At 57.9% G+C, this 12,063-nt stretch overlaps 1 protein-coding gene across 16 annotated transcripts in view; it reads right to left on the bottom strand.

Moving 5' to 3' along the window:
- Srcin1 (SRC kinase signaling inhibitor 1) overlaps nucleotides 1-11,748 on the bottom strand; it is a 65,673-nt gene extending 53,925 nt beyond the window's left edge. For 5 of the 16 annotated variants that reach the window (XM_076935865.1, XM_076935857.1, XM_076935858.1 and 2 more), the window contains exons 1-2: nucleotides 9,269-9,516; nucleotides 2,225-2,287 (exon numbers count right to left, since the gene is read on the bottom strand). In XM_076935865.1, coding sequence (XP_076791980.1) covers nucleotides 2,225-2,287; nucleotides 9,269-9,392 — 187 coding nt within the window. In that variant the 5' untranslated portion in view covers nucleotides 9,393-9,516. Of the gene's footprint in view, nucleotides 1-2,224; nucleotides 2,288-9,268; nucleotides 9,517-11,535 lie in introns of those variants that run through there. The other 11 variants (XM_076935860.1, XM_076935863.1, XM_076935864.1 and 8 more) reach the window with 7 other exon arrangements.
- Nucleotides 11,749-12,063: the final 315 nt, after the last annotated feature.

Genomic DNA, 12,063 nt, shown 5'->3' with positions numbered 1-12,063 from the left:
TTATATCTCCACCAGGACACGGTGAAGACACACAGCAGAGGAATGCAGATGTCAGGTCTCAAGATCCAGGACTACCAGGGAATGCCCCTTGCAGAAAGGTCTCCTACAGCTCAGACAACAGGAGAGAGACTGAGGCTAGACCCAGGGTAGGCTTTGGGAGAAGGGCACAGTGCAGGAAGTGGCTGAGGTCAGGGAGCTGAACCTCTCTCCTTCAAAGCCCCGGGCGCTAGGGAGAAGAGGCAGGGTTGCAGCCTGGGGCCATCTGCCTGATGGGCATCTCACATGATTTCCTGTCATATCTGCCTTGTCCCCCACCAAAGGCAGCATCTTCAGTGGTACTCTGGGGCCAGCAGAGGAGGAAGAGAATCATGGCATTATTGTAGCAGAGGCAGTAAGTCTTCACACCTCTCAAATCGTGCCCTAAACCACCGGAAGCTAGCAGTGTCACAGTACCAGCCATGCTGTGGTTAACTGTCCCCACATTCCATTCCCATGTCCTCAGAGCCCCGAGGAGACACAGGGCCAGCTGTAGGGACTGAACCTACCACGGCTGCCCTGGCTTCCACTCCATAGCATTTTGACAATGCTGTCGTCCGTTCTAAAACACATCCACATCTCCCACTCAGAGCGAAGCAAGACAGGGCTCACACACCTTTCTGTGAATGCAGAAAGTAAGTCTCAAAGAGGTAGTGACCTCCCCGTCACTGGGAGCATTCCAGCACAGGTTGGTGAACAAGAACCATTGGTCCCTCTGCTAGAGCAGGCTTCCTTCTACAGGCTCAGCCTCTGCCTCAGCCCCCTGAGATCTGTCAGGGCGAGGGTTGGCCCTCATCACCGGAGAGGGTCCAGGGAGGACCAGCCAGCGCTGGAGTGCCAGCTCCTCCCCACCTTCTCAGATAAGAGCCGAGGTTGGGGGAGGGCAGGAACATGGCTGCTCTTTTAGGAAAACGGTAATTTTAATTAAGAGGCAGACAAACGAGCTCTCCGCAGATTGTCTCAGAGCAAAGTTATTAAAAAGCCATCAAGACGGCGGCAGCCACAGCAGTGAGGAGGGCTGCCTCCCCCCACTGCCCGCCTGGATTGAGGATCAAGGGGGGCAGAGGACACAAAGTCACTGCCAGGACGGGCTCTGCCGTCCCTCACCCCTGCAAAGGTGGGCAGCACCCCACAGCACCTGGGCACAACCAGCGCAGACCCGGGAAGGAAGCCGAAAGAGAAGCCACTTTCAAAGCACCCTGCTCAGGCCAGAGCCCCAGTGGTCAGTGCCTGACCCTCTTCACTGCCTGCCACATGCGAATGAATTCTCCCCGAACAATGAGGCTCAGAGAAGGAAATTGGTTTGTCCAAGGCCACACAGCTACAAAGGATTAAGTGGGGATTTGAACTCAGGCCACCCTGACCTTCAGTGCTCTGAGCTGCTAGCCCTGGGCACAGAAGAGGGCAGAGGGCTGTCCTAGTCTAGTTCCTAAAGGCCTCCAGGGCCAGGGAATTGGAATCTGAGTCAGAGTTTGCTTGATCCCTAGTGTGACAGTACGGGTCTCAGGACACTCTACAGGGAAGGCTAGGACAGTAGGAAGGAGTTTCCAGAATTACCAGGCCAAGTTAATAACGGATGCGGCATATCACCTTGGTGGGGTGGGGGACAGAAGCCACCTCTGGAGGCTAGATTGCTGCTACATTACATGGCACCTGCCTTAGGATATTGTGTGGCCCACCCACCAGCCACCACTCCCAGAGACAACACTGGCTAGACAGGGTAGCAAGGTGTGGCTCTGTTGAATCTCCCTCTCAAGCCCTTGGGAGCCTGTGCAGGCTCGGTTGCTCTCCAGGGTGAAGTGGACACTGAGGGATAAGGCAACTGAAAAACAAGCCCTGGGGTCACGTGACCCAGCTCCCACCCCATCCCCCAACCCGCAGCAGAGCCCCCTTGGGACCTCATCCCTTAGTGGAGGTGGCCGGCTTCTATCCCACACCCAGCCCACACGGACACACACCTACGTACATGCCTGCGTGCTCGCACACGCACACTCACATGCACGCGTGCACACAGACACATATTTGCCAGGCAAGGAGCCCTCCCCAGCATGGGGATCTGCCATCCCCTCCCCCTGACCTATACCTGGCCCCCCGGGGACAGCCCTCCCGGTGGCTCACTGTGATCCATTGTAGGCAAGGAAGGGCGCTGACTAGGTGGCCGTGGTGGGCTCCCTCCTGGCTTACTAACCTGGAGACTTTAAACAGAGGGAGCAGAGTCCTGCCGGCTTCCCTCCCGCCGCTCGCTGGAGCCCTGGGTGAGGGACAGGAAAGGAGGAAACCAATGAATGAGCTGAATGAGCTAGGGGCAAGAGGGCTGGGCCAGGGGGTGGGAAGCAGCAAGCCAGGGCCTTGGGAGCTGTCCCTTCTGAGGTCACCAGGGTGTGGGGGGCTCCTCGCAGGGTAAAGACCGGGGATTAGAGCAAGGACAGTGGGGAAGAGGACATAGACATCACTTAGGGATAGACAGAAGGACAGACAGCACCAACACAGAAAACATGGGGACCCCAGAGTTGGGGCCCCTGGACAGACAGACAGCCCTTGTTCTCTTTCTGAGCATGGGGAGCAGACACTTGGCTGGGGTCCCCATTTCAGAGGCCAAATGCGGCATCCATGGGGGCCCCTGACAGCTTCCCCTACCCAGGTCTCCTATCTGGGGCAGGAATAGGGTCAAGGTCAGAGGACCACCATCTCTGCTGATCACCCAGCTCCAAAGACCTTCCTTCAGTCTGTCAGCCCCACCCCCACCCCAGCCAGGAAGGTCGGGCAGCTTCCAACAGAGGCCTACAGGTGTTCAGTCAAGCCTTGATCGGCCTTTCAGTGGGGAAAATCCACTTCCCTATACCTGCCCCGAGGCCGTTTTGCGAGCCTTGGCAAGGTCTCCACCGCATCCCTCATACACACCTCTCTCGCCCTACAGGGAAGTTCTTCCTTAGTCTATCCTGCGCCTTGTACAGACAGCCACACTTTTTCTGCTGAGGGGTCTGGGTTGCGATGCCCCTTCTTGCTTGCAGTGTGGGCTCGGCCCTCACTTAAGAGCCCGAGCACACCCTCACTGCAAGCACTGCCAATCTCATGGTTCCAATTTTCCCAGCGATTACCCAAGGGAGAGGCACCCTGGGGAGAAACAGCTGCTGTGCCCAGATGTGGGCAGACTACTGAGAAAGAGAGCAAGAATGAATCAGGAAGATGGGAACTGGGGAACAGACGGACAGATTGACTGAGGCCGAGGCGTCTCCCCATTCCTTTGTGAATGAACCAACATGACCTTGAACTTCTGAGCCCTGGTCCTGATGCTGGAATTAGAATCCTGCTCGAAGCACCTCTCCAGTCCCTTCACACCACCCTCCCCAGTGTCCAGCCCCCTGGGACGAGTAAAGAAGCCCTGGATCTCAGAAGCTTCAAGATTTCTTGCAGACCCTTTTCCAACTCTGCCTGGACTCCCTCACTGAATCTGGGTGTCCCCTCTGCAAGACAGCTACCATAAATACTTCAAGGGAGTGAAGTGATGTCCCTAGTGAGTGTCCCTACCAAGACCACCCAACTCTAGAGGTGGGCTCCAACCAGGACCACTTCCCATCCAGCCTCCCCTTGCTCAATTTTTGGGAAGTCCTCCCTGAAGTCTAACCTCAGTCCATTAGATGTTCCAGTAAACTTGTTTGTTTTTTTTTTTTTTTTTTTTTTTTTTTTTTTTCCTGTCTTCTTGGGCTGTCATGATAGAACAGATTGGATGAACAGTTGGGTCCAGGACAGCATTCAAGGAGGAGCCCCTTTCCTGGCCCTTCAGATCTAGGAGCAGTAGAGGAGAGTCCCTCAAAAGCCCTTCCTGTTTGACACATCAGGAGTCCTAGGCTATGGAGAACCCCGTCTGGGGTTAGTAGTGAGGGTCTATGCCTGCCAGAGCTGTTATGAACCCCGGACACTTTCTTAGCTGTTATCTGGGTGCCTCAGCAGTTATCTGGGTGCCTCAGCAGTTATCAGGGGACTGAGGTCGGGGAACACAGGATAAGGATGTCACACACACAGCCCAGGCTGTACACAAATGCCTCACACTGGAGCCTCAGTGCGGACTTAGGGCTTGGTGAGCTCCTGTTCTGGGGTCCTCAGGAGTGAGACCCAAGGAACACAACGTCTCTCCTGGCTCGGGATATTCCACCCCGGGTCTTGCAGGCAGCCGAGCCTGCTGGTTGAGTTCTCTGGAAACCTGTGATCGGTGGCTGAAGCCCCACCACCTGCTGGACCCGCAGCATGAAGGAAAACACGGGCTGGATCACAGTTGAACAGAATGGAGTGCAGGGCCAGCAGAGGCTTCCAGCCCGCCCTTCTCCATCTCCCAGGCGAGAGGACAGATGCAGGCAAGGTAAACTCAGTCAGGGAATGGGAAGCTGCTCTCTGTGAGCAGCTAGTGTGTGCATGTGTGTGTGATCAAATGTTTGGCCTTCTGCCATTTCTCCTGGCTCAGCTGAAGCTGGAAAACATTCCTCCTACCCTTCATGTGACAAGGCATTTCATATCTCAAGGGAAAGGAGGTGGGGAGAGCTTCAGACAACTGACAGGGAGCTTAAGACCCTCTATTTCCAACTTCTTATATCAAGGACACTGAAGAACAGAGAGGGCAACAAAGTTGCCAAGGTCACACAGCAACAGAAGAGATACCAGTCTAAGTTCTTTAACATGTACTTTATCTTTGTCCTAGGGAACAAAAGACTCCTCCTTACCTCCTTTGTTCCACAATGCAGGACCCCTCAGTCACCCACAAAAGTTGGCTCCTTGAGGGTGGGTGGTGCCATGTTGACCAGCTAGTTCCCTAGTTGTTTTACCAGCTTTCACTCCCACACCACTAGGCCCCCCACACCCTGCAAAGTGTTTCTATCTGACCTCCATTCCCGCTGTTGCAGCGTGGGCTTGTTTCCTTCCAAGCTGTCCTATGCAGAGACAAGGAGAGGGGAGCAGAGCAGACTTCCAGCCTCCACACCCTACCGCTTGCTCATGCCAGCACCGAAGAAGACCAGGGCAGGGTGTCCTGGTAGCTGGCCCTACGCCCGGTTTGCACATGGGGGAAGAGGGGCAGATGTAGCAGCCTGAATATAGGAAAGGAACTCTTCTAGGAATTGCTGAGCCTAGTCCTCTTCAAAGCCCAGCCTTGGGCTGCCAGTCTCTGCCCCTCCCTAGATTCCCCGTCTGCTTATCAGTCAGGCCCTGTGCTGTAGGTTTTATCTATTTATCAGTCAGGCCCTGTGCTGTAGGTTTTATCTATTGTCCCACCTATTGGACAGCGCATCCCTAAAACTAAGGCCAACCCTGGCCCTACTCACTGCATTCCGCCATCCCCACCACCCCTCCAGTCCTTAGTGGAGGAGTTCATTTCTGTCACCTCGTTCGGAAGTTACCGGTCTTGACTCAGTGGTCTCATACTGCCTCCTCTAGGCCACCAGCCTTTATCCCAGTCTTGCCCCAAGTTACAGGGGACTTGTATTTTAAAAGAGCCACAGAAGGGCTAAGGGCTGTGGTCCTGGGCTCTGCCCTGTGCTAGGTATGATGCACGTGCAGGTGGCAAGGAGGCAGGGCCTGAAGAAACGCCTTCAGGAGGGTAGACCTGAACCTCTGGGGTTCTACACACACGCACCACATGCCCAAACACACACATGCATGCACACATGCACACATGCATGCACACACATACATGCACACACATTCTCACACACACATACACGTACAGAAGGTTTAAGGCTAGACAGGGAAGAAAAAAAAAAACTCTTCCCTCCTGGCCTCCGTGTCTGAGGCTCAAGTTCCTGCCTTTATTCCCAAAGTCCAGGGGCTAGATCAAGAGTAAGAAGAACGGGACACCACACGCCTCTGTGTGCACTGTGCCTGAACTGAAGCCCGGGCATCCTGATCCACCAAACCGGGCATCTACCATGTATTCTAGAGAACTCACACCCTGATGCCTGGTCCTGCAGGATCCCACCCATCAAAGCCGTACTCAGCACAGGGGCACTGGAGAGGCAGGGGGGCAGGCCCAACCTTCTCTGGTGCTTAGCTCCCACCCTCTAAGTCTCTGGAGCCTTGGGAATTGGGCCAATGGGTGAGGGGAACTGAAAAGATGGGCGGGACTCTGGGTCCCATGTGGGTGGTGTCCTTCCCTCGGCAAACAGGCGCTATTAATATATGCAAAGCATATGCAAATCACCCACAAGAGAGACACAACACCGAAGGAATGTCAGAAGAGACCTTGGAGATCATCCAGCCCCGCCCCCTCATTTCAGGTGAGAAAGGAGACTAGGAAAGGGACTTGCTCAAGGTCACACAGACATCCAGGCCTGAGACAGGATCAGTGCTGGGCTCCAGGCTCAGTATTGTTTCTAATGGTCATCTATCATCTGGAGGGTTAACCAGGGGAGAGTGGCCAGGGTCTGGCACGGAGCCCTGCAGCTTCCTGGATCCCTCTTGCCTCTCTGGAGCCTGGAAGTAGTCTGTTGGGCATGAGATGAGAGACAGCTGCATGACAGAGTACCGTTAGGGATCAAGGACCAGAAGGGCTGGGGAAAGAAAAAGAAAGGAAAAAGAAAGAAAGAAAAATCTGTTGGGAAGGCGAAAGCCAGAAGGTAACTGAAGTGTGAGTGTGGCAGGGGTCTGGAGAGCCCAAAGACAAGGTGAGGTGCCTGAGGTGGCATGAGAGGAGCCTGACAACACACACACACACACACACCATGCATCCTTGAGTGCACTCTTAAATGCACAGCAGCCCCTTCAGCCTGCACTCTGACAGTGATGGCACCTGACAGCCCATAATAGTCAGCTGGCCCATCCCTGCTGAGGCTGCGGCTAAGGCTGTTCAGTGGCTGCTCCCCTCAGCAGCAACGTTCCACTCAGCCCTAGAAAGCAGGATTGCTGCTAGGGCAGAGAAGACAGACAGAGGGGAGGGGCCGCCAGAGAGAGCAAGAGGAGTGGGGGACACTGGCAGTGGAGGGAGTAAAGTGAAAGACGGGAGAGCCTGAGGTGACTAGAAGGAACTTTGTGGAACAACAGGGCAGAGAAAGATGCTCTGGGTCCCAGGCGCCTGAAGGACCATGCTATCACCTGGGTATTAGGTATGGAATCCTAACACAGAGAGTGCTGTGTTGTTAGCAGGGGTTGGGGACCATGCCGCTACCCCTCTGCCCATCCCTGGCTACCAAGAAGCCGGCCCTCCCTCCCTCCTGCCTTCCCTCCCTCCCTCCCTCCCTCCTCTCTCCCTTGGGGCAGGAGCTGCTTTCCAGCCAAATCCAACAGCCTTCATCTCATCTTTTCAGAGCTGGGAATGAAAGGAGGGGAAGCGAGCACAGCCCTCAAACCCGCTGACGGCCAGATTTTTATTATCTTTGCTCAAATGGGCCCTGGGAAGCCAGGGAAGGAGTCTTCAAAGAGCCCCTGAGTGCCTCATTGAAACTGCACCTGCTCAGGCCCACCCACCGCAGGCACAAGCTAGGGCCCCCAACTCCAGGGACCTGAGCCACAGATGCCAGAAGCCTAGTCCTCAGCACCGTCCATCCAGGCAGGGGCCACGGGGTCAGAGAACCAGGCCAGACCTGGGCCAGCGGGGCATCTAGGCAGGCCCTGTCCCTATCTAGGCCTGGACGGACATAAATGAAAGAGGAAAATAATCTCCTTGCCAGGGTTTAGAGATAAGTGCTCAGAATTCCTCGAAAGAGATACGTTTATAGCCAGTGCTCGATTTTCCCCTGGTCCCTGACCTGCCTGGACACTCGCAGGCCACTCCATTCCTCCAGACTTCCCGTAAATAGGAGGGACACTCTCAACCACCACCGCTTCTCGCTGTGCCCCCAGCTCACTGAAAGAGGTCATTTTATGTGACCACCCCTCCTTTAACCTGAACACAGTCCCTAACTGTCTCAGCCCTCGGCTGAGTTGATCTGGGGTGGAGGTGGGGAGCTTCAGAGAACCCAGCCTTACCCCTGCTCAGCACTTCCAGGGCTGGGGTTTTGGCAGAGAATGCCAAGGTTAGCACTCGGCAGACAGCAGCTGTGCCATCCCTGCCCCCAGCCACTGCCCTGACCACACCATCGAGATCGATGCCCGCAGCCAAAAAGGAATCAATGGTTCTAATTAAACCCTTTTCTTGGGTGGGTCCCTGGACAGGCAGGGGGGACTCTCAGAGGGGCCATGCACCCTGGTAGATTCCCATTCATCCTTAGAGGCTAGTAAGTAAGGCCAGGGAGCCCCCCCACCTCCTCTGCTGGGTGGGAAGGTAAGCAAAGGGGCAGGTGAAAGGCTGAAATGGGGGCATGTCGCTGAGGGCTTGGTCCAGGAACCCTTCACCTAGTGAGGTTGCTTTCCCTGTCCCCAGCATGAGGCTACATTTGTTTCTTCTAGACACACCTGAACCTCTGACCAAGGGTCATATGTCACTGAGAACTAACGTCCCAGGAAAGGAAAGAACGCAGGACTGGGGGCAGCATTGGACAAAGACCCTCTTGTCCCCAAGGCAGAGTGGCAGGAAGCCAGGGCAAAGCCTTTGCACTTGCAGTCAATGGTGCCTGGGTACCAGGCAGCCTTGCGGTGGGTGGGGGAGCCCCCTCCCCTTATGTCCAGAGCCCTCACTCACCCTGGCTTCTACACCAGTCTAAATCACTATTCCAACTCTCTGCCTACCAAGAGCACGCCTGGCTGCATCCCACCCTGATCATTTATCCAGAGTGACCCCACACCAGCCACCATCAACCAAACCCCAAACCCATATGCCACAGTGACCCCCAGTTACAAACACACACCAGCCATGCTAGAAACCACCATCCACCCCCAGCTGCCACCAGAGATGACAGTCTCTCATCTCCACAGTGACTAGCTCCATCAGAGACATCATTTTTAAGTCCAGCCACAGAGACAGGGAAGGGAATGAGAAACTGAGGCACAGAATTAGCCAAGCAACTGGCTCAAGGTCACCCAGAGCAAAGATGACCAGAGTAGAGGAAGGTATCTTATCACCCCAACCCAAAGGGCAGGAACCCCACCCAAAGGAACAGCGGGATTCCTGCCTATTACTGATGTCTGCACAGTTTCTCCACTTCCCACCTTTATCCCAAACACCTTCTGAGAGGCTGCAGTTGGAAAGCTCCAACTGGGGACCCCCACTTCTCCCAAAGCTGGGGTCTGCAGAGCTCCCAGATCTGGCAACATTTGAGAGGTGCTGGAAAAGGTAGTTCAGCAATCCTTGATCACAGCTGATCCGGCTCACCTGGCTCCCCTCGGCCCCCAGGGTCCCTCGGTCCAACCTCCTCCCTGGGAGAACGGGCGCGACCCTCGGCGGTCCTCTCCCACCAGGCCAGGGCAAAACGCCGGAGGCACTGCCAGGGCTGCATGGGGAGGCGTGGGGCTGGGGGCGCGCACCAGCAGCCACACACGCCCCACAGGGCCCTGCCAGCTGAGCTGCGGAGGCACCCGGCCGGCCCCCTCTACTGCCACCAGCATCCTGCTGCCCCCACCGACAGGACTCGGAGCTGGCCCGGGAGCTTCTGACGTAGCAGGGGGGTGCGTGGGAGGGGAGGGGGGGCCACGGCGAGTCCCCTCCCCAGCCCCGCCCCTCTACTTTCCCAGCCCCCTGCAGTCCCCACCTCCACATCACCCGGGACGCCCTACCCAGCTGGGGGCGCCCTCCTTTACCCCTTGCCTCTGCAAGGGGAGGGTTTAAGATCCAGAAGCCCCTCCCTCGGTCCCTCCCTCTCCAGGGCCCTCCCTACCCGCCCGGCGAGCGGGGAGCAGGTCCCCAGTTTCTGCAAGTCCTGTGGAGGCTAGAAGGTCTCCAGGGCTAGGGCCTCGAGGTGCAGGGGGTGGGGTGTAGAATGCAGCTTTGTATCCTGGCAACCCAGCCAAACCCAGAGCGCTTTCTGTCCCCTGCTTCCCTGAGGGACTGGCGCGAAGGGTCCAGCACTACCAGCCCAGCGCCTGCACCCTATTCTGAGAGCTGAGGCGGGGATGTGATTCTCTTGCCTTCATCCCTTGTCCCTAACCCCCTTCAACATCCCTGGCTTCACCTCGCATGGACCCCTCCCCTCCCCCCGACTCTCTTCGCCAACCCCCTTCACCCACCCCTCCCCCTTACATTGTAACCCCCGGTCCCCACCCCCCCCCCCCCCGGGCACCGCGAGGCCCTTCCCGCCGGGTCCCCAGCTTCGCCGGCTCCAGACCCTCTCGGCTCCCAGCGCTCTCTCTCCCTGGTCCTCCCCAGCCCGGCGCGCAGCGGTCCCCTGCCCCCCGCAACACCTGCGCCCGGAGCATCCCTCGCCCGGCCGGCCGCCGCCTCCCGGGCCCGGCCGCCGCCCCCGCCCCCGGCCGAGGGGAAAACACACAAAGAAAACAGAAATACCTTCCACTTAAGCATGGAGGCACATTAGGGAGGAGAGAGACAGGGACATGCCTTGGGACGGAGCGTTCCCCATCGGGCGGGGGCGCGGGGGGCGGGGGCCCCGAGCCGGCCTGCCTGGCGCTCGCCCTCTCGCCGCCTCGCGGGCTCCTCGCTCGGCCCCAGCCCCGGGGCGCGGTGCCAGGCGGGCGGGCCGGGGGCGCGGGCCCCGCCGGGGTGGACCAGCTTGGGAGGGCGCCGGCGGCCGGGCGTGTGGGTGCGCGCGCGCGCGGGCGTGTCACCGAGTGTGCGAGAGCGAGTGTGTCTCTGTGTGTGTGCGCGCGAGTGCGCGCGTGCGGCCGGCGCGGGTGTGTCACTGCGGGCGGGAGCGCGCGCGACGCGGGCACGCGCGTGTGGCCGGATGGTACAAAGGGCCGCCGGGGGTGGCGGGGAGCGGGGGGAAGGGAAGGGGCATTGCGCCTCCTCGCGCCCTCCAGCAGCACACCCGGATCCCGCAGCGCGCGGCCGGGACTAGGGTGCGGGGCGCGCTCACGCTCCTCCCCCCCCCACCTGCTTCCTCCACCCTAAGCGGTCCTCCTGCTGCGGTAGAGACAAATGCGTTGACCCCTGAGTGGCCTCGAAAGAGGCACCTGGGGAGGTGATTCTTTGGGTCTCCAAGCACCCTCAACGCTTTGGGACAAAAAAAAAAAAAAAAAAACACTTCGGGTGCGTTGAAGTAGGGCTTGAGTCTGGGGAGGGGGACGAAACAATCGGGGATCATCCCAGCCAAGGTGACCTCAGAGCGACACAGTCGTTCTATGCCTGGAGAGTCGAGACCCCGTGTACCCTTCTATGGTCGCGCCCCCTCACCTCTGCCCCTCCCCCTTCCTCAGCTACCCCTGGGCCAGCGACCCGGCTCCCAGGCGCCCCCTGCTGTACGTCCTCCTAGCCCCAACTTTGGTTTCCCGCCCCTACCGCAGGCGTGAGCAGGTACTGCATGAGATTGAGGAGACACTGATCCCTTCTGAAGTGGACCCCAAAGTAGGCCGCCACAGACTCTGTCTTCTCAAGCCTCTTCTGGCGACACCTTTGCCACCTCCAAGGCAGCCTGTAAAGCGCCAGCTGGAGCGCCCCCCACCCCCGGTTCACCTTACTGGGCCTACCAGGTGATGATGCAGACTTCTCCATCTCCAGCTCGGACCCAGAAGATGAACCTTTGGTACTCAGGCTTCTCCCTGCTTCCTTCCCTCGGGTTCTGTGATCAGTTCCTTGTCTCTTCTTTTCAAGAGGGCAGGTGGGCTGAGCTTTCTGCCTGTTTTATTTACTCTTGGCATTCCCAAAGGCAGTTCAGATGGCCAAGAAAATGCCACCCAGTGCCTGCATCCCTTCCCTACAGGCCACCTGGCAGAATGACTGGCAGACCGAGCCCAGGAGAGGAGACCCCACCCCAAGTGGCCCAGATGACAAACCGGTTTCCCCACTTCTTGATCTACTCAGTCCCAGCCTTAATCTGGGCTCTCCTGCTTTTCTGCCCGCCCCTAGGCCTGCTTCTGAGCCAGTCGCGTGCCCAGCTAGGGGCAAGGTCCTAAATGCCCCTTACAGATCAATGTCCAGTTCCACTAACCCAGGTGGCAGGGCAAGGCAGTGGGAGGGGACTCTCAGCTCCGGCTGTTCATGTCAGGAGGGCAGCC

This window comes from Arvicanthis niloticus, chromosome 6 (genome assembly GCF_011762505.2).
Source record: "Arvicanthis niloticus isolate mArvNil1 chromosome 6, mArvNil1.pat.X, whole genome shotgun sequence".
In the NCBI taxonomy this organism is placed as follows: domain Eukaryota; kingdom Metazoa; phylum Chordata; class Mammalia; order Rodentia; family Muridae; genus Arvicanthis; species Arvicanthis niloticus.
Note: the sequence above shows the minus strand (reverse complement) of the source record. Positions and strands in the feature narration are given on the sequence as shown.